Source organism: Equus przewalskii, chromosome 16, assembly GCF_037783145.1.
Source record: "Equus przewalskii isolate Varuska chromosome 16, EquPr2, whole genome shotgun sequence".
Lineage (NCBI taxonomy): Eukaryota > Metazoa > Chordata > Mammalia > Perissodactyla > Equidae > Equus > Equus przewalskii.
Window position 1 is genome coordinate 46404319 of NC_091846.1, and position 22103 is coordinate 46426421.

A 22103-nucleotide genomic window follows, 5' to 3' on the forward strand; every position below is an offset into this window, starting at 1 on the left:
GACCCTCAACCCTTACCTCACACAAAATATAAAAATGAATTCGTAATCATTTGTAGATCTAAATTTAAGAACTAAAACTAGAAAACTAGAAAAAAAACAAGATCTTAGTAACTTTGGTTAATCAAAGATTACATAAATAGGACACAAAGAGCATGAAACAAAAAACTTGTCAAATTAGACTTCATCAAAATAAGTTTTTGCTCTTCTGATATGAAAGGAAAAGGCTAGCCACAGACTTGAGAAAATATTTGCCAAACACATATCTAATAAAGGACTTATATCCAGAATGCTTACAACTTAAGAAGACAAACTTCCTGATTAAAAAAAAAATGTATATGAATAGACATTTTACAAAAGAAGAAATGCAAATGACCAATAAGCATGTTTATAGCAGCGTTATTCATAATGGCTCAAAACTGAAAATAAACCAAATGTGCCTCAGCTAGTGAATGACTGAAGCACTATTGGTATATACATACCATGTGATACTACTCAGCAATAATAAGGAGCCAGCTACTCATACGTGCAACAACATGGATGAATACTTTAAAAAGCGTTATGTTGAATGAAAGAAGGCAGACACAAAAGACTACATACCGTTTGATTCCATTTGTGTGACATTCTAGAAAAGGCAAAACTAATGACACAAATCAGATCAGTGTTTGCTAGGAGTCAGAGCTAGGATGAAGGAATTGACTTTAAAGCAGGACAGAGAATTTGGGGGGATGATGGAAATGTTGTGTATCATGCTTATGATCGTGGGTTCCTGGCTGTAAACATTTGTCAAAACTCATAGAATTGTGCACTTAAAATTGATGAATTTTATGTGTGCAAATTATATCTTAATAAAGCTTTGGCTTTTTTCCTTTTAAGTGAAAAAAAGGTATACTCAGTGGGTAGTTATGCCAATATTCAAACGTATTTCTATACTTTTATGGCAGGGATGGGAGGGTCAGACAAAAAAATCATTGAAAGTTTAAGATCTCTATTTTCAGATAACTCGGAGTAGAAACTGGCTCATAACATGTTAAAGTGTGAAGATGCAGAGGCATCAACTGTCAACAGTGGGGAAGGGAGAAGAGTCATTAGCTTAAAGGGATGGCAGAGTTAGGTGAAAGTTGAGGTTTTTTTCTTTTTTTAGGACACAGTAGAACTAAGCATGTTTGTGAGCAGAGGAGGGGCACTTTGAAAGGGAAAGTTTGAAAATGTAATAAAGAAGTAATAATTGAGGAAGTTAAAATATTTTGGTATCAAGAGGTTAAGTGGAGAGCTATGGTCCTTCGAACCAGAGAAGAAATGTTCTGAGAGCAAAGAGTGTAGGAAAAGAAAGAAAATTAGGGTGTAAAGAGGTTTTAAAGTAGAGAGGAGGGAATCAGAAGAAACCTTTGCTGGATAGATACTGATCTTAGTAAAGAAGAAATCATATGAGAATGAAGAGGGCTCTGAATGACCTGAGAGTCTTAATAGGAGAGCAATATTTGGAGCAACCGCTGTAGAGAATATAAGAGTCTAATAGATTTGAGTTAATGTATAAGAGCTAGGTCATGGTCAGACTTGGTCAGCATGCTTATCACTAACATTCCACAGCTTCTCTTAATTCAGATCAGAATCTGACAGTTCAAGTCAGAGGTAGACCAAATCCAGCCTACCATCTGTCTTTGTACAATCTGAAAGCTAAGAATGGTTTTTATATTTTTTAATTATTGGTAAAAAATAAAAATAAGAATATGTCATGACACATGAAGATTATATGAAATTTACATATTAATGTCCATAAATAATCTTTTATTGGAACACAGCCACACTCATTTGTCTATCTCTTGTCAATGCCTGCTTTCATGCTACAATTACCCAGTTGTTACAACAGAGACTTTATGGCCCATAAAACCTGAAATTTTTACTCTCTGGCTCTTTACAGAAAAAGTTTACTGACTGCTTATCCTAAAGCATTTATACCAGCTTTTCACCAGCTTCAGTTAATTAGCAGTAATAGTTATCCGGTTATCCATCTGCTTCTCTGTGACTGTTCATGGATCTGAGTAGGTAGGTCACCATTTGTGGATTGCTCCCTGGATATCAGGAGTGCTCTTTCCCATGCATCTCTTTAGCTGGGTAAATGGAAAATTGTTTGACTTTGAAGACAGTTTTGTTTCTTGATGAGGATAACATGTTACAATCCACTGACTGAAAGAAAAATCAAACTCTGTGCTTCCAAAATTCCTACATTTTAAATAATTAGAACCTCTCATGGTTCATAGGAAAACATATGAAATATGATAAAACATCTGGGCCAGACTGAAAAAAAGGCTTTGGCAGGGACTGGCCCCAAAGTGTAGTGGTTAAGTTCGTGTAGTCCACTTGGGTGGCCCGGGTTTGTGGGTTCAGCTCCTGGGCGCAGACCTACACCACTTGTCAGCCACGCTGTGGCAGCACACCACATAAAGTGAGGAAGGTGGCACAGATGTTAGCTCAGGGCAAATCTTCCTCAGCAAAAAATAAAATAAAAAGCTTTGGCAATCCTGAATATTTAATTTTATTCAACAAACACTTCCATAATGTTTACTGTAGCAGCACAGTTTTAAGTGTTTTGCTAATATTAACTCATTTAATCTTTATAACATGATGTGATTCTTACTATTATTCCCATTGTATAGATCTGGAAACTGAGACACACAGGTAGTAACAGACAGGTGTGGAATGTGAACCAACACAGTCGGGCTTCTGCATCCTTGCTTAATTTAGTTATATGTAAATATTTAAAATTACATTATGAAAAAGAATACTTCAGTCTCATCACATGAACCTTCAAGATCTCTTGAGGCATATTTTGAATCATCTAACACAGTTTTCTAAAACACATCTCCTTTACTGCTTTTAATATTTTTTCACTATTTGAATCCCTAAATGATACTGTTGCTGGATTTTTGTCATTAGCCACACCAGTATCCATTCAAATAAATAAATTTTTTTAACTTTTTTTTGGTGTCTTTATGATCTTCAAAATGGATTAATTATATTTCTTTTTTAAATAATCTTTAAAACATGTTTTCAGTGTAGTTGTAAGGCTGCATCCCAGAAATAATTATTAAATCTGTGTTAAACATCTTTGTTTCCATGTTTATTGATTGCTTCAAGCAAACAGTATCAGCATTCAAAATTTGAATTGATTATGGTCTTTGCAAGCCAATGGGTCTTCCATAAACAGTATTGACATTTCAAAATAAAATAATTAAGAGAATACTCAGTGGGAGAGGTTTATAAGAACTCAAATAAAAAGTGGCACCCTTTTTGTCATCAGGACGGTTTTGAGGGAAAGACCTTACATTTACACCCATGCTGTCAGTATTGGTAGGGCACAGAGCCACTTTTGTCCAAAGCAAAGGGAAGTAACTTTTCTCTCTAGACTTCCTTCTAGGACATCCAGTTACCCTCTAATGACCTGAACCTCCTTAAACCTCTGACCCCCAAAACAAGTTCTACTCTGCTTGTAGAAAGACTGTGCATTTTATTCTTTTTGTGGAAAATCCCTGCCTGTTTTCTTCTTTGTTCACCTTTCAGTCACGTCCTTTATCTCTACTGTCTTTCTTCTTTAGTTGTGCTTTCCACACTTACCTGCCAGTGGTGTGCTGCTGGAGATTGTGTGTGTGTTTTTGGTACATGCTTTATTTTTATTTTTTTTAAATATTTTTTCTCTCTTGGATACAGAATGTTACAGTGTAAGAGCTCAGAAATTTGAGGCAGGCCTGGGTGCAAATTCCAGCTTTGCTGCTTGCTTGGACTAATGATTCACTTTTCTGAGTCACAGTTTCTTTATCTCTAAAAAGAGAATAATCCTAAATTCTGTGTTAGCCTTTTGGAGATAATTAAATGAGAAATATGTATACACATGAAAGCAAATATAAACATAAGGCACTAAAATGTTAGGCTCCTTTCCTTTGTGTTGGTCTCTACACATGCTTACAAGGAGTCATGCCAGTTCAGGTCTCCTCTTAGTAAATGCCTTCAGAGTTCATCTCCAACTTCTGATCGACAAGCCTCTCACAAGTCACTGGCTTAGGTCTTGGTTACAACAGCAAGTGAGAGAAAAGGAAGAGGAGGCAGGGCAATAATAAAAGCACTAACTTCTCACCAGCCTAGAGGGGGAGAGCAACACTTTCTGGGATAGGAGGGCATAGGAAAAGTGTAGAGAGAAAAGTAAGACCCAAGAAAATATTTAAGAAGAGAAGGCATTTCTTCAAAATAATAATGTAAGATGTTAAAAGCTTTAATTTTTTTCATTTAATTCTTACTTAGTTTCTTTGATTATATTAGGTACTTGATTATTTCATTTTTGTCCTGATGTGTTTATAGCCATAAATAGATGGTTAAATAAATACCTAGGTATGTAAACATTTTCTGGAATTTTATAAATAAGCTTTCTCACTTGATAAACAGCTGTAGAAAATAAAAATATAATCGTCACATGATATGCGTTAGCTAACTGTGCTAACTGGCATAAGATTATATTTTGTATCTACTTGTTTGAAAAATCCCAAGGTGGTGTTTTATGAAAAACTTGTAAGTAGTTATTTAGTCCATTAAGTCTAATGATAGAAATTTAGAGATGGGAAAATAGACCTAACAAAGTGATTTAATTCTTCTCATTATTATGTTTCTCTTCTTCATTTCTGTTTTACACGCACATGATAGACTTGATTACATTCTTGTGGGTAGGCTAGTGAGTTGCACTTATATTCCTAAAATTGTGTGTACATTTTGCAACAACTTTAACTCGTTACAGGACTTAGATATATCACACTGTCATATCACACCTACGTTGCTCCCTCTTTTGCGTTTCTGTTTTTAAAATGTTTTTAGAATGTTGTCATGTCTCCTTCTGCCATCTTAGTCATTAGCCAAACTGTACATTTTTAGAAACTTTAATCTTTCTTGTAGCTCAGTCATACCTATCCTATAATCATTTTGGTTTCTTTTTTTCTTCACTCCCTATAATTTATTTTCATCTTATACTGACACCTAAACCTGGAAATAATAATCTTAATTCACTGGCTTTTCAAGTTTCAGAAAAGACTCTCCCTCATCAGATTAGTTTATAATACTTTAGTGTTTTCTATTCTGACTTGAACCTATTTAGTAATTTAAATTTTATAACAACTGAAAGTGGTTAATATGACTCCATTTATTCATTCAGTAAAGATTCATTAAGACCTTATAATATACTAGGTGATATACTAGATTCTAGGAATCCAAAGATGCATTAAAGAAGATTCTTACACTCAAGAAACTTATATTTTAATTGTACAAGGCACTTTTGTTAACGTTTTACTTATATTAGCTCATTTAACCGCTCAGAACTCAGCACTCCCAAGTCTATCCTCAGAGATTTTAACTCAGTAGGTCTAAGGTGGAGCCATGGTATCTAGAGTCCCACAAGTGGTTCTGATGGTCTTCCCTGAGTAGGCTAGATAAAATCAAGTTTAGGAGTCATCCTCACCCTTAGAAAAGAAAAAAGTTTTTCTAATGATCCAGCTCTACTACCAAACTCTCTGGGTTTGAAGACCCAGGACTCTAGTTTCTAGATCCCAATTCAGGAGTTTCCTAGAGTCCTCATGGAATTCTTTAGCCCATAACACTGATTTGTGTGAGTTAAGATTTACAGTGTTTGGCTGTTAATAGGAAGTTGGTCTAGATAAATGACTTTTACATCCCTTTTTGCCTTATAAAGAACTTTTTTTTTTGATGAAGATTAGCCCTGAGCTAACATCTGCTGCCAATCCTCCTCTTTTTGCTGAGGAACACTGGGCCTGAGCTAACATCTATACCCATCTTCCTCCACTTTATATGTGGGACGCCTACCACAGCATGGCTTGCCAAGCGGTGCCATGTCTGCACCCGGCATCCAAACCGGTGAACCCCCGGCTGCCGAAGCCTAACATTTGAACTTAACCGCTGCGCCACCAGGCCAGCCCCTATAAAGTACTTTATATATTAACGTAGTAAATTAATTTCCTTTCTTTTCAGTATATATTATGGAAAAATAGGACAAAACCATGATTAACCTCTGTTATGCTACTGTTAATGCTTGACATTATTCTTCATAAAAGCATCTCCAAAAGTGCTTTTTCTTATGACTTTTTTTTAAATTTTTTTTTCTTGTGGGCATAATAGCTTGTAACGTTGTGAAATTTCAGTTGTACATTATTATTTGTCAGACACTATGTGCCCCTTCACTCCTTGTGTCTTATGATTCTTTTTTAAGACTTTATTTTTTAGAGCAGTTTTAGCTGCAGGAAAATTGAGAGGAAAGTACAGAGATCTGATAACCTTTTTAGATTCAGTTTTTTATGTATTCTGATTTTTTTCTTTAATGTAGCCCAGCACTCTGAGGTGTACATTGAAAGCAGCATCAAATAGTTTTGAGTGCTGTGAAGCACTGATGTAATAAATACTCTTGATTCAGAGGATGCTTCAAGCTGAATTTTAAGTGTTTGTTGTCATGTTCCCACAAAAGAGAAAATAGCTACCCATTCAAACACTGTTATAAAATATTTTACTCTAATTTTATCTCATACATGCTTTGATTTATTTTAAGGCAACATTCATTTCGTTATATTTGTTTCACTTAAGCACTTTTATCTTCACATACCTGCGGTACCTATTTTTTGCCTTTATAAGATGGCCAAATATTGCTACATATTGTTTATCTTATTAATGACATTACATATTTTATTTGATCATGATATGATAGATGCATTGAATTACTCTAAATGCATGCTTGAAATTCTTATAAATCCACAGTACAGTTGTTAAACATACTCAGCGTTTTTAACTGAGCAAAAAAAGATCTCTCACATTCATTTAAGAATTAGCTTGTAAGCCAAAAATGACAGATGTAGTATTACAGCTGAGCAGTGAACTGCTTGCAGAAATCATCTCAATGGCAGAAACATTTGAACAAATACCCAGATGCCTTCTGAGTTCCTTCCTCTTGTCCTGTAGTTGCAACCTTGATGGTGGTTTTATAAGTTTTCTGTACCTGCTTTTCTTTTTTTTCAGCTCAGAAAATTTCACTATTGAAAGGGAAAGGCCAGAGTAACTAGAACTCTGTTTTTCTATAATTTTATGTGTACATTTTTAAACTTCAGTAATTGCTCTCCTAATTTTCATTGAAAGTAGTTTGATTTAGTGTCTAGGTATATATTTTAAAACTTTGTAATATTGAGATAACAAAAAAGTGAAAGAGAACCGTTGGTAGAGCAGTAGATAGTAGTAATGCACCAAAGTAAGATCTCGAGGATAACGTTTTCTATTTTAATGTCAGTGAAAAGAAAGCAATTTAGATGTATTCTCTAACTCATTAATAATTGTTCTAAATATGTTTTCTACCTTCAAAGCATTCACATGTGCAACATACTTTTATCAGTAAATTTTTCTCATCATATACAATGATTCTCGATTAGAAAACAAACATCCCAATAGGAGGGCATGTTACAATATTATCAAGTTGGTATATAATCTGAATAACAGGAGATTCTGATCTTCCCTTCTTTCCAACTGATATGTAAATTGATATAATTGAAGAACATAACCATCATATTTAAATATTTAAAGATCTTGTGATATGAGAAGTTATTTTTAAAGACATAGCTGTAGATTTTCACAAATCTGCCTTTCAAAGTTCAGTTATAAGTTGTGGTATTAATTTATATAAATGTAAATGTGTATATAAATGTGCATTAATTTGATGTATTCTGAAGTATATAAAACCACATAAAAATTGTGCGGTTTCGGGGGGGGTTGCTTTTTTTTAAGTAACAGATTAGGAATTGTAGATTGGGTATGGTAGAGCAGGAGTGCTTATATCCGGATTCAGAGATCTTTCAAATGTTTTCAGGATATAAGAAAACTAACCAGCCAGACTCGCTTTACTAGACATTGATGATGTAACGATAAGTACTTCATCCCTTGCTTGGCTGATAACACTTTCTTGTAAGAAGTAAAATATATCTCAGCCAAAATTATTTAAATGGAAAGTACCTAATTACTAGTCATTTTTTAAATTGCCTATATCAAAAATTTTTGAGTTACCTTTAGCAAAGTTACTTTTAAGATAAGCCATGTCATGTAAAAACAACTCTTTTCTCCAACCTCCCTTTCCCCAGATCTTTACTTACAATGATAACATTTCTTCAGGATATATACTTTTTCTTTTCTTTTTGTATAACTGTAAGTGTCCTTATGTGATTTTAGATATATCCCTGATACATATCTAAATATGTATGTAAGTAATGAGTCAAGTTTATATTTTTAAAAGAAGCACATCGGAATATATGGATCCAAGTGAGACTGTCCTCCACCAAAGTAGGCACATTTGGGGCTCATACACTTCTCCCAGCAGTCCTGGCATTGCTCAGTGCTGTTACTTTACTGTTCTTGGAGCAGCCTTTAATTGTAGTGGCCTTCTTCTTTCAAAGATGTATTTCATTTTTGGAAATTCACGCTTTATTCAGAGTAAAATTCATTGCGTTGGGTGGGTGAATAAATTGGGTACTACTGATTGGTATGAAAAATGAGGTCAGAAATTGAAGAAAGGCTACATGTGTTACAACAGAGGAATAATTAAGAATGGAAAATCATAGGGCCAATAAAATTAGTACTTATGAAAGGGGTTTAATAGCATAAGATTTTTAAATTGTAATGTCAGGGAAAAAAGGATAGCAAATTCTGTATGAAAGTATGATTCACAGATAGAATGGGCATAGCCAACATTTTTTTATATGGTAGTATCAAAAGTTGATAATGTGGAGAAACCGTATTTCGTACACTTCTGGTAGCATTTTAAATTGATATCGCCAATGGGAGGAAAATTGGGCAGTATCCATTAAAATTTAAAATCCTTTGATCCAACAATTCCACTTTATGATATCTTTCTTAAAGAAACATTCACTTGTGCACAGGAGGCATTATTTAGGATGGTCTTTGAAACACTGCATATAATAAAAAATTGGAAACAATCTAAATGTTCATCAGTTTAAGTTAAATAAATGAATCGGAATTAATTAAATGATTATGTCTACCTTGTGGTTTACTGTTGTAGCAAATTAAAAGAACGAAGTACAGATATGGAAAAATCCAAAAACATATTCTTAAGTGGAAAAAAGAAGTTACAGAGCACATATGACATGATGCCATTTTTTAAAAAAGAAAAAGGAGACTGATATATCCTTCTGTGTGTAATACATTTGAATTGTTTTTAAAAAAAGATACACAAAAAACTGAGAACAGTGGCTATCTCTGAAAGGAGAAATTAAGCTGAGTGGTAATAAAGAGGTCTTTAACCTTTCTTTGTAATATTTGGAGTTTTTACCCTAAGAATTGATTTTATAAATTACTTACAGATTTGAAAATAAATTTGAAAATATTTGTACAGGAAAGAAAAGGAAATATATGGAAATATAAAGAGCAATTATCTTTATGGGCATATGATTGATATTTTTCTTCTTTATGTTCTCTGTATTTTCTAAAATTCTATAATAAGTATGTATTGCTTGTACAATAAGCACAAAAATTAAAAGGACGTTTTTTAAAAAACACAACGGGGGGCCGACCTGGTGGTGTAACAGATAAGTTTGCACACTTTGCTTTGGCGGCCCAGGGTTTGCCAGTTCAGATACCAGGCGCAGATCTATGCACTGCTTATCAAGCCATGCTGTGGCAGGCGTCCTACATATAAAATAGAGCAAGATGCGCACAGATGTGAGCTCGGGGCCAATGTTCCTCACCGCAAAAAGAGAAGGATTGATGGCAGATGTTAGCTCAGGGCTAGTCTTCCTCAAGAAAAAACAAAAAACACTTCGACCGTAAATGCTAAAAGGACATTTCTTATGTGGTTTATTAATTACCTCAGAATAAAAATGAATTCAAATTATTTTAAAACAATTACAGAATTGTTTGTCCAAATAAGTATCTGTTTCCAGTCCCGTGAAATAGTATCACTCATCCTGATATCACCAGTGCACTTGTTAAACGTTCAGTTCTCTTTCTTTTAGTTGCAATTCATATAGATTAGACTCTCTAGTAAATCCATTAGTGTAGTTTTGGTACATAATTTTAACTACTGGTTTAAGATACCAAGTTTCAAATCAGTGTAAAGGATTTCTGTTGCCTTCATATGTTTGATGTTGTATCTGTTCTTTAAACTGAAAAAGTCTATATTATATAAATCTTGAATATGATACATGACCAGTAAATATTTTCTGATTAACCAATTAGTTGAGTTCTAAAATACAGGTTTTAAACTGAATAAATGTATATTTTGCCAAAAAAATAAAATCAAATACAGGTTTTAGTGAACCCTGGTATACATGTCTTTGCTCAAATATCACCTTAACAAAGAAATACTCTCCCTGCCCAACCTCTTTAAAATAGTACTTCCACTAATATCTCTATCGTTCTCTATTCCCTCGCTCTGCTTTGTTTGTTTATTTATTTATTTATTTGAACTTATTAGCATTATCACCTTACATTTGTGTATCTGTCTCCCACCATTAAAGAGTATTGATGCTATTTATGGTCCACTGGTATCTAATAGTGCCTAGAACTCTTAGGTGCACAATAAATATTTTTAAATGAATTAGATGTTGAGGAATGAAATATTCTGGTTAATGGAAAGTCAGCCCTATATAAAATAGCAGTTTTAAAGAAGAAATACAAAATGTTGTGTCTTGTGGTATCCTATACTTCTTATATATTAAATATATAGTTGGTGGAATACTAGTTAATATATTAGCTATAGATTTATAGGTATACAGATAGATATATACTTCTGAAAGCAAGAAAAAAAAAACTTAAGAGAGAATTGAAAACTCAGTGGTTTAATTTAGTATTTTTAACCTAAAGTGATTAAACTCAGCCACAGAAGTAGAAAACGCGAATGAACAGTTTTTTTTCTCAATTCTTAATTGGAGTAAGTGAATTTTAGGGATTGGTTAACTATCATTCAGTGACTCATCCAGAGGCATTTTGAACATGTGGTACAGGTCTGGAAAAACAAACAAAATTCTCTGTGAAAAGAATGGAAGAGTTTTATTCCCTTGGGATTAGAAATAGGCATGAAGAATAGTTAAGGTAAGGATTAGTTATTAGCTCAACCAAAATGAATAATTGAAAGGGAATTGGACATCAACTCCGAGACCTTATTAAAAGAACAGGAGAAAGAGGAGTCTGAAACGCCAAAGTAAAATGGGATTGGTATCCCACCTATGTAAGCAAGGCTGATTCTCAGTTGATTAGAGATGTCAGCTTCTGCCCTTGTCGACTCCAATTTCCACAGCAGAGTCCACTTAAGGCTTCCTATCTGGAGACTCAAGCCTATCTCTGTTTCAAAGCACCCGTTTTACATGTAGGAAGTTTATTGGCAGCTTCTACTCCATTTGCTTATAGAATTTAGAATTAAATTCTCCTCCTCAGAGGAAGGATTTAGTGGTCCAGCCATGACTATCTGCTCCCGTGCATTCTTCTAAACCACAGTGTTTTTCTCTGTATTGACCCTCAGAGTACCTTTCAATACGTTCCGCCCAGTTTATCTACCTAATGCCTGACCACTAAAAATCTTTCCCTGAACCCTTACCAGTACTGGAAATCCTGCTGCTTTGCTTAGCTTCTTTTGCCCATCTTCCTTGTACAGGTTTTACTTCCTGTCCTCTCTGTCTGCACACAATTGTCCTCCTGCACACAGACTTAAAATACCTTGCCTCAACTGCGGCTCTGCCTTACTTCCAAATTGAACCAAGTCTTAAAATTTCTTAATAGAAGGACCACTTCCTGGTCCTGGTGATTACAGGAACCTCATCACTGAAAACAATATTTTTTGAGTATTTTGCCATAGAAGGCCTCTCTACCAAATGAGATTAGATCACTGGGTTCAGACTAATTAATCCAGTTTTAATATTGGGGAAGCCAGGAACAATTTGTGGGCAAAATTCAAAGATCAGTTGTTGTTTCACATTGGGATAAAAAGCTAAGATTAAATAAAAGGCTCATAATTATATACATCTTTCACCTTACTCAATGGTAACCTTGTTGACAACGTTGAGAATAAACCATATACATTGCTTGACTTAATATATCAGAGTATAATGAGCAAAACTTTCACTGTAGAATATATGTAAAGACTGCTGATGTAAATAGTGTCATGAAAACCTGTTGTTATTTAGTGTTTTATCTATTGCCTTTGTTCAAATGAGTTCTCCCATTTCTGAGAATAGAATGCCACATTGATGTCTCTTCTGCCATTATTTCTAAGCATTGCAGAACATTCCATGCTATTTGAAGTTTAAGTCACCTTAGCCTGAGAGCATTTCTTATGAGTTAGCGTCTTTGTAGCTCCCTATCTAATAACTGATTTGTACTTTTTAACGTGTCTTTTCTTTGTACATCCAGCTCCAAAATCTGTTGGTGGTGAATATTCCTTAAGAGCAAACAGTTTATTCTAGGACTTTGTATTACTGTTGTTCAAGTGGTATGTGGTCTATGGGTGAATCTTATGAAGACTAAAATCCTGGTTACAAATGTAGCATAAAGAGTAAGCTAGCCACATTTGGGGCCTTGATGACATGGCTGTGAGGACAGTTGGAGATCCTGATTATACTTTAACTTGACCTCTTAAAGTTACTATGATGAATCAGAATGTCAAACCTAAAGTTGTTAACATGTGAATAATATTGACTTAGTTCAAATCAGATGTTCACATTAACGGGATGAGATGAGAAGTCTGAGTCAGTGAAGTAAAATGTGACAGGTTATATTAGCAAAACAAGTTAAGAGTGAGTTACCTGAAACTGTCACGCTATGCTCTTGTCGTCCCCATTCCTCACTGCTGCAATGGCTTTGCAGCTGTAATGTTTCTTCAGCATTTTCACAGTTCAATTTAGCAAATTAAAATAATAGTAATTATAACAAAAGCATAATGGTTTGAGGCAGATTCTTTCACTGTATAAACAACATGAGGATAGATTAGTCCTTTAGAATTATCACTTGATTTATAGAAATATCAATTTATTACACTTAGTATTCTCAGTTTTCTAGGAGATACCTATTGTTATTTAGCTTTTCAATTTAGAGGAAGAATAATAGTGCTGAAAGTAACTTTCAAGTGCCATATAACGAATGAAAAGTGCAGGTGGGATCTAAAAGCTTAAGTCTTTAATTTCCTATTTGGAGTTGGCGTTGATCTCAGGGTTACTCACGATGTCCTGAATCCATAAAAAGGCAAACTTTACAGTTTAATCTTTTCAAAATAAGTTATTTTAAAGATCAATATCACTTTTTAAATGACTTATCCAGAATTTATTTCAGTAATATGATCTAGTGTGTCCCATAGTTTAGCATACAAAATAGGTATGGATTTCACACATGTTTTATACATTTATATTTATAAAACAATTTACCCCAGGGAGTACAGGGACATTTTCATGTCAGTAAAATAGTGAATTAATGAATTTTTGAGTAAAATAATTTTTTACTACCTCACACTCACAAGGATCAAAAAGAGACAATGATAAATTTTGATAAGGATGTGGAGAAATTGCTACCCTCATAATTGCTGGTGAGAATGTAAAGCAGAGCAACCACATTGGAAAGCAGTTTGGCAGTTCCTCAAAAAGTTAAAACTCGAGTGACCATTTGACCTAGCTCTTTTCCTAGGTCTATAACCAAGAGAAATGAAACACGTTTACACAAAAACTTGTACGCAGATATTCATAGCAGCATTCTTCATAGTAGCCAAGAAGTGGAAACAACCCAAATGTCCATCAGCTAATGAATGGATAAACAAAATGTGGTATATCCATACAATGGAATATTATTCAGCCATAAATTCATGCTACAACGTGGATGAACCGTGAAAACATCAGAAGACCACGTGTTATATGATTCCATTTATGTGAAATGTCCAGAGTAAGCAAATCCATAGAGACAGAAAGTAGATTAGTAGTTTTGAGGGCCTGGGGGGAGAGGGAAATATGGGGTGGCTGCTAAATGGACATGGAATTTGTAATCAGATAGTGGTGATGTACAATTTTGTGAATATACTAAGAACTATAAAAAGTGAAATGTACACTTTAAAAGAGTGAACTTTATGGTATGTATATTATGTCTCAATAAAAAAATTATCACCGTTTGCCTGTCCGTATAAAAAGGTATTTTTAAAATCAAATTGTAATAAGTTTTATATATATATACTTAATGCTAGAACTTTCCAAAAAGCTAAACACAGAAGCTGACATTCACCTTAAAGCCTTGCTATATATTAAGGAATGTGTACCAATATGCACTGAATGGAACTTCCACCAATTTGAACGTGAGATGCTTTCCCCAAAGATAAGAGTGCCAAGAGTGAGGTAGCCTATAGCAAATAGCTAATGCCCGTCTTCTCTGCTTATACTTTGAACATTATTATTATTGTCACATGCAAGAGTGAAATGACCTTTAAAAAACATTCGAAAGTTTACCTGACCTCAGTGTCAGAATATCATGTACTAGTGGAAAGATCATTGCTATAGAGTCAAATATAGCTGAAATTTACTAGCAGCTCTTCCTGTTAAGAAATTATTTGAGGGGACTGGCCCAGTGGCATAGTGGTTAAGTTCACATGCTCTGCTTCAGCCGCGCAGGGTTTGCCAGTTTGGATGCCAGGCATGGACCTGTGCACTGCTTGTCAAACCATGCTGTGGCAGGCATCGCACATAAAAAGTAGAAGAAGATGGGCTTGGATGTTAGCTCAGGGCCAGTCTTCCTCAGCAAAAAAAAAAACAAGGAGGATTGATGGTGGATATTAGCTCAGGGCTAATCTTCCTCAAAAAAAAAAAGAAATTATTTGACATTTCTGAGCTCAGGTTCCTCATCTGCAACATACCTAATAGGGTTGTTGTAAGGATTAGAGATACCACGAACAAAACAGTCTGTGCTTTCTGCTTCTCTGCCCTACACATACTCTTGTTTCTAACCCCTACAACACTTCTCACCCCAAACTTCCTCCTGCCACACACACACACACACCCCCGCGCACACACACACCCCTATACAAAGTGAGTAAAGTCTCCTTCCTGTATGTTCCCACTGAACCTAGGGATTACCCTATTGAAGCACTCAGCATCTTCTGTTGAATTTTCATGTTTATTTGCCTATCTTCCCAGAAAACTAAGTTCTTTAAGGGGGGAAAAACCATATTTTGTCTACCATTGTATTCACATTTACCTAACATAGTGACTAGCTCAATAAATATTTGAATAAATGAATTTTAGTAACATATCTAGCCTTATACTGGGTCCGTAATAGCTCCATGAAAAGGTATAGCATGTCTGTGTTTTGCTTTCTGTTAGAACATCATCAACCTGAAGCATTTTCAAATTTATAGCATGTAGTGCTTTCTATGTTAAGTGGAAATGTTTTTATTACTAGTTATACCTATCTAATGAAGAGAATATTCCTTACCTGTGTTGTAATAGACTGCTTGTTATATATTTATCTTTGAAATTTGCACATTATGTTTTCTTATAATATCCAAATATATGCATTTACTAACTTTAAAATTTATTTTATAAGTATATCAAGAATTTGCAGTTTAATGTGCATATTTCATGCCATTCTTCTCCATCTGACATTATTTAGACTTAGAATGAAATAGCAAGCTTGGAAACAATGCTGTAGATTTAAGAAGGTCTATGAAATTTATAGAAATTAAATCATTTTAAGCAATATAGCTGAAACTTGCTCTTACCATTTTTTGTTTTAAATGTCTTCAAAATAATAATAATAGACAGACAATAATTATTTCTGGATGGACGGAATGAAAGTAAGAGAACAGTAGAGGAAGTTTAAATGGTATAATTTGTTCTGTGGACTTAGCACATTTCCTCACATACCCCTATCTAAATTATTTACAGAAGCTTTGCTGAATAAATATGTTATTAACTGCATAATAATAGGATATGGAAAAAGTAGAAGTAATGCTTATGTTTATATACATCATCAAGATTTCTATAGTCTCGTAACCATTCTGCTTCTTTCAGGTACAGGGAACTACAACTTAGTGCAGAAAGCAAAGTAACAGAATTTCTCCATCAAAGTAAATTAAAATCCTTTGAAAGTGAACGTGTTCAACTTATACAAGAGGAAACTGCAAGAAATCTCACACACTGTCAAATGGAATGTGAGAAATATCAGAAAAAATTGGAGGTACATGTACAAGCTTTTCTTTTAAAATTAGCATAGCCTATAAGGTCCGTAAGTACAAGGTCTATATCATATTGAGCTTTTTTTCTCCTAGGGGACCTGGCACTGTCCTGCAATACACACACACAAAAAAGAAATACATATTTCAGAAAGAAGTGTACCAAAAAGGACTGGAATTATTAGAAAACCAAAAAATGGAAAAAGATCTTATTAACAATAGCAATCAAAAATATATAAACACTTGAAATATTTTCAATAAGAACAGTACAGAGCCTGTATCAAGAAAAGGCTAGAATTTAACCATCTTTCTGTGTATTCGGTATTATATAGTTTTCATCAAGTGATATTATATATTCATTTCTAATCAAATGCTAGCATTTTTTTAACTGAAAAAACAATTCTATAGTACAACCAAAAGAAAAAAGAATACTTGATATTTTTAGAGAAGATATTTAAAAAGAAATAATGAAAGGAAATATATTTCATATTTTAAAATGCATTCTGAGGCAAGAATAATTAAAACAGAGAAAAGAAGTCTACAAATGGTATAAAGCTCAAAAAGACGTTCACATAAATTCAAGAATTTATTCATGGTAAAGGTTATATTTCAACTCAGTGGGGAAAGATGAATTGGACAATAAATGGAGCTGTGATAATCACTTGAGTATTTAGAGAAAATAGTTGGATTTAGACTTCACACCATGTACCAAAATAAAACTCAGATCCTAAGCTAAATGTAAATACAGAAGCATAAAACTATTAGAAGTAAAAACTGATGAAATTTTATATTACATCAGTTTGGGGATTAATCTGTTAATCTATTGATTAAAGTAGGGGGGAAAGTAATGTAGGAAAAGTAAAAAGTAAAACCTTTAACACCTTCTGTATGTTTTAAAAAAGAGTGAATTCGGTGCTGGCCCAGTGGTATAGTGGTTAAGTTCGCATGCTGTGCTTTGGCAACCCGGGATTCGCAGGTTTGGATCCTGGGCACAAACCTACACACCGCTTATCAAGCCATGCTTTAGTGGCATCCCACATACAAAATAGGAGAAAATTGGCACAGATGTTAGCTTAGGGACAATCTTCCTCAAGCGTTATATATGTGTTATATATGAGAAAGGGCCTATGTCCTTAATTTTAAAAGATCTCTTACCAGGAGAACATAGATTCTTTTATTCTAGATAAATAGGTGGAAAGAAGGAACAGACCATTTCTAAGAAAAGAAATGCAGATTGCTAAGAAATAGATGAAAATATGTATTCTCCTTAAAAATTAAAGAAATATAAATTTAAGCTTTTTTCACCTTTATATAAATCTATTTGTTGTTTTTAAAGTGCTGGCCAGAGTACCCTTAAATATGAAATCTCCTGCAGTTAGACAATGGAATGTCCTTTCTGGAGGACAATATGGTAATCTTTGTTAAAGTCCTTAAAAGTTAATCCTGTCGTTTTAGTTAACAGAATTGTACATAAAGAAATAATAAAAGAAGCTTATAAAGGTTTACATTAATGGTGTACATCACAGCATTAATTTATTGTGGTGAAAATTGGAAGTAACTGTCCAACAGTAGAGAATTAAACAATTTTCAATTAGTATCTTATAAATTATATGTTTATCTTTATTCATGCATTGTATGATTACATGAAATAATTTTCTTGAACATATCAGATTTTGAGGGAATGCTTATTAAAAATTGAATGAAAGATGCAGTAATGTCATTTGCATGCTTAATTAGCTAATGATATAAGTATTCATTGCAGTAATCTCTCAGAGATTACGTTTCTGAAAAGTACCTGATAAGTAAAACTAAGATTAGCAAGATAAAGGGTCTCACAGAAAATGAAGCCTTAGGGAAAAACATAAAAAAAGATGTTAAATACATACATATTTAAGGAAATAGAAGCAAAAGTTGTAGATGGTGTCTACTTCTAAAATCTTTTGAGTACTTAAAACTTTTTCACACACCTTCAGGAAACTGCTGCAGTCGTAATCTCCTATGGCAGATTCTCCCTATATTTCCCATCAGACCATATTAGCTTAGCTCTGATTTGGAATTTATCATTTGCAAGTTATGTTTTTCATGGTTTAAATTTCATAATTCCTAGCAAAATGCCTTTCCTTTTCCTTTTCACATTGGATGATTTTGCTTAACGGTGTGTCTTGGAGTAGGGCCGGGGCTGGGGGTTATATATAGAAAGAAAGAGAAGCACTTCCTCTCTCTCTCTGCACTTCTGAAACAAACATTTCACTAAACCATACTTTACGACATACAGTGCTTATGTTTTCTAGACGGTTCTATTTTATTATTTTTAGCTGGTTGCACTCCAAATTGATTTCATGACCTCCTAAAGATCGCAACGTGTATTATGAAAACCACTCTCCCATAGAACTACCCACTTTGGTCTGCGGATGCAGATGACTAGTAATTATTGTGTTCTTTTGTGTAAAGGTCTTATATAAACAAAAACCTTTGCGAAAAATATTATGATTCTAAAAGCTCTGGTTGATAAAACTGAGACTTTAGGGGAATGTCTTTACATTTTTTCCTCTGTTAAACTGGGAGCCTTGAGAGGACAGGGACTATTCATTTATCATTGTGTCACCAATACCTAACATAGTGCCTTGCTCAAGGTGGAGGCTCAATAAATATTTAATGAGTGAAAGGATGGTTTGATGAATGCTAATATAGTACCATTGTTTGAATCCATTTTTCTGGAATATTAGAAGATGGTAAGACAATTCTTATTTATAGTGAATTTAGAAATAATTTTTGGGGGCCAGCCCAGTGGCACAGCGGTTAAATTCACACATTCCGCTTCGGCGGCCCAGGGTTCGCTGGTTCCGATCCTGGGTGCAGACATGGCACCACTTGGCATGCCATGCTGTGATAGGCATCCCACATATAAAGTAGAGGAAGATGGGCACAGATGTTAGCTCAGGGCCAGTCTTCCTCAGCAAAAAGAGGAGGATTGGCAGGAGTTAGCTCAGAGCTAATCTTCCTCCAAAAAAAAAAAAAAAGAATTTTTGTGAGTAAAGATTTTTATAATTATATACTTTTCTGTGGCTTTTACCCAGTATTCTCATTGATTTATAACTTGGGGACAGTTTATTTTATTTTTTCTTAATTATCAATTGGCAAAGGCTCCCAAAACGCTGGCTCTATATTTTTGTCTCTTTTTAAAGCAATTGTTGACCTATAATTTTGTATTGTCATTCATTTTATGTGTAATGATATATTTTATATATAATTTTAGATAATTTTTATTGTTATTCTGTTATTTAAGGGAAGGAAATATCCACTGTGACAACTCGATATTTAATGGATTCCTAAAAGCAATCGACCTATTTTATGCATTCATGTTTAAACTCAAATGTGCATATATTGGGTTTTCCTAAAGAAACTTTAATATAATAGCCTTCTATACTTCCAATAATCAAATTCTTCTTTGGCTTTTCAGCAACAGTAATAAATTTATTCATAGCAGCCACTCAGAAATCCATAGTAAAAGGGAATTTTTCACCATGGGGTACAGAGGCGTTGGAAGATACCCCAAACCGGAAGTTTCTGGGGATCACTCCCCTTTGTTATGAAGAGAGAATTTTAAATTGTATCTCTCAATTTAATGCTGCTTTTAAATCTCTTCCTAAAATATTTTATGAAATGTCCCATCTTTCACATTTTGATTCTTTATGTCTTTAGATATCCATTTCTGTAGTTTTTGTGTGGTGTTTTTGTTGGGGGAAGTGGGGTACAAATGAACAGTATTACCTGTGCTATGGGAGTAGTCATTTAACACTATTCTTACTGATCTTCTCTTTTGACAGTAGAATTAATTAGTGTCGTCAGCCAACAGATTCTTAATAAATTACATCCCAATATAATGAACTCTATGAAAGCCCCAGATTGTTTCACTGAGCAGTGATTTTGTTATAATGAATTAATGTCTCTAGAAAACACATTCCCAGTCAGCAAGAATAAAGAAGAAATAATGCTAAAACATGAATTTTCTTTTTCTGACCCAATCAGGGACACTAGAAATCATCTTACAAATATTATTCCCATGTTATTATTTCTCCACCCTCCAAAGGAATGTATTTGGAGGGTGGAGGATAATGTTTAGTTTACTTTGGGGGGAAGTTTTGATGGAAATAATTGAAGGAAATGAGATGGAATAGATTACGGAAAATTAAATTCTAATTTCTATTTGTTAAACACTGTAAATAGCTCTTCTGCATCTCCTCCTTTTTCCACATCACAGAAAGCACACAATCACATGCTTTTGTTGAGGTGAACTTTATGTCATTAGAGAAAATAAGATGTCTTCAAAATTGTCTAGTTATGGAGAATGCAGGATAATTAAATCAGTGGATCTCTATTTCTATGAGCTATTTAATACAAAGTTCTCATAATTGTATTTCTTACAGTAGTAATAGTATTTTTCAACACTTACTATGTTCTAGGCACTCTGCGAAGTACTGTGAATTGTGAATTTATCATCTCATTTAATCCTACCAACAATATTTTGGGATAGGCCTAGAGGATAAGCAATTGCCTTAGATCACAACTAATAAACGTTAAAGCCAGGACTGAAGTCCAAATCTTTCTGGCTCCAAACCATATTCTTAACTATAATATTTTATTGCTTCTCAGAAAATACTACAATACTTATGCTGTGTTAGGAAGCAGGTGTAATACCACTCCAGAATTTAGTCTGTACTATTAAGTAAACTTTCTAGACAATTGGAATCTAATTTAAGCATTAAAACATTTCTTTGTCAAAGCTAGAAATGTCTCCTTTTTTAGTGAATTCGTTATCATCAAAGTGATTCCTTCAATGAGTTACCTTGAAGAAGACAAGATTTTTGTTCTTACCCACAATAACTTCAATTTCAATGCCTTTTGTATCTCCTTTTTATGTATTTTTTAATCCTTTTTTCTATACAAAGGCATTTTCTGATACTGCCCCAAGTAGCACTTCACATTACATTTTGATTTGCTGCTTTGAATTTTTCAGGTAAGAGTAAATGAAATAAGCTCTGATGGAAAGCTGAAGGGCTCGTTATGAGTATATCGTTTCTACCCACAGCTTTGTCAGGCTCTCTTAAATAACCATGATTGCCAGAGAAATGGCCTCTGTGGCATTATTACGTTTTTTGAATTCTAACAAGCAAATGCTAGTCTTGCTCATAACTATTTTAAATTTTGTTTGTTTTTTATTCAGTTTATGCAATAAAATGCTTTGTAATTTTCAGTTTAAAACAACTGAATGATTTATCTTAGAAATAAATATGTTTTACTCCCTCAGTCATCTCAATTGAGCTACTTTCTCTTCATATTTAAATCATTAAAAAATAAGAGAAAAAACTAAAAATATCTTGTATCACATTTTGGCTAACCGTTAACCTATTTAATTCTGCCTTTTCAATTTTTTTCTTCCACTATTAGGTTTTAACTAAAGAATTTTATAGTCTCCAAGCCTCTTCTGAAAAACGCATTACTGAACTTCAAGCACAGAACTCTGAACATCAAGCAAGACTAGACATTTATGAGAAATTGGAAAAAGAGCTCGATGAAATAATAATGCAAACAGCAGAAAGTAAGTCTCCCACCACCCCACATACACAGCTCTTTTTTCTGGCAGGAGAATGAACCTGGTCTCGTTTCTAAAACTGCTTTGGTATATTTCTTTAAAATGTGATTGATGACCTATTTTTAAAAATATTTGATATTTTAATAATTATTAAATCTTAATTCCAGTAGTTGGGGTCAGAAAAAAATAGGTTAACTATGATAGATTTTATCTTTTCACTTATTTAGTTCACTCATTCAACAATTCTTAAGTGTTTACATATGCCAGGATCTGGGGATA

At 33.8% G+C, this 22103-nt stretch overlaps 1 protein-coding gene across 5 annotated transcripts in view; it reads left to right on the forward strand.

The window, feature by feature from the left end:
* The window catches only part of PIBF1 (progesterone immunomodulatory binding factor 1), a 175264-nt gene that overhangs the window by 73335 nt on the left and 79826 nt on the right, over positions 1-22103 (forward strand). For all 5 annotated transcript variants that reach the window (XR_011527894.1, XR_011527896.1, XR_011527895.1 and 2 more), the window contains exons 11-12: positions 16071-16236; positions 21680-21830. Coding sequence is in view for 2 of the 5 variants with exons in the window: in XM_070578441.1 (XP_070434542.1) it covers positions 16071-16236; positions 21680-21830 (317 nt within the window). In the remaining 3 variants the exon portion in view is untranslated. The remainder of the gene's footprint in view (positions 1-16070; positions 16237-21679; positions 21831-22103) is intronic.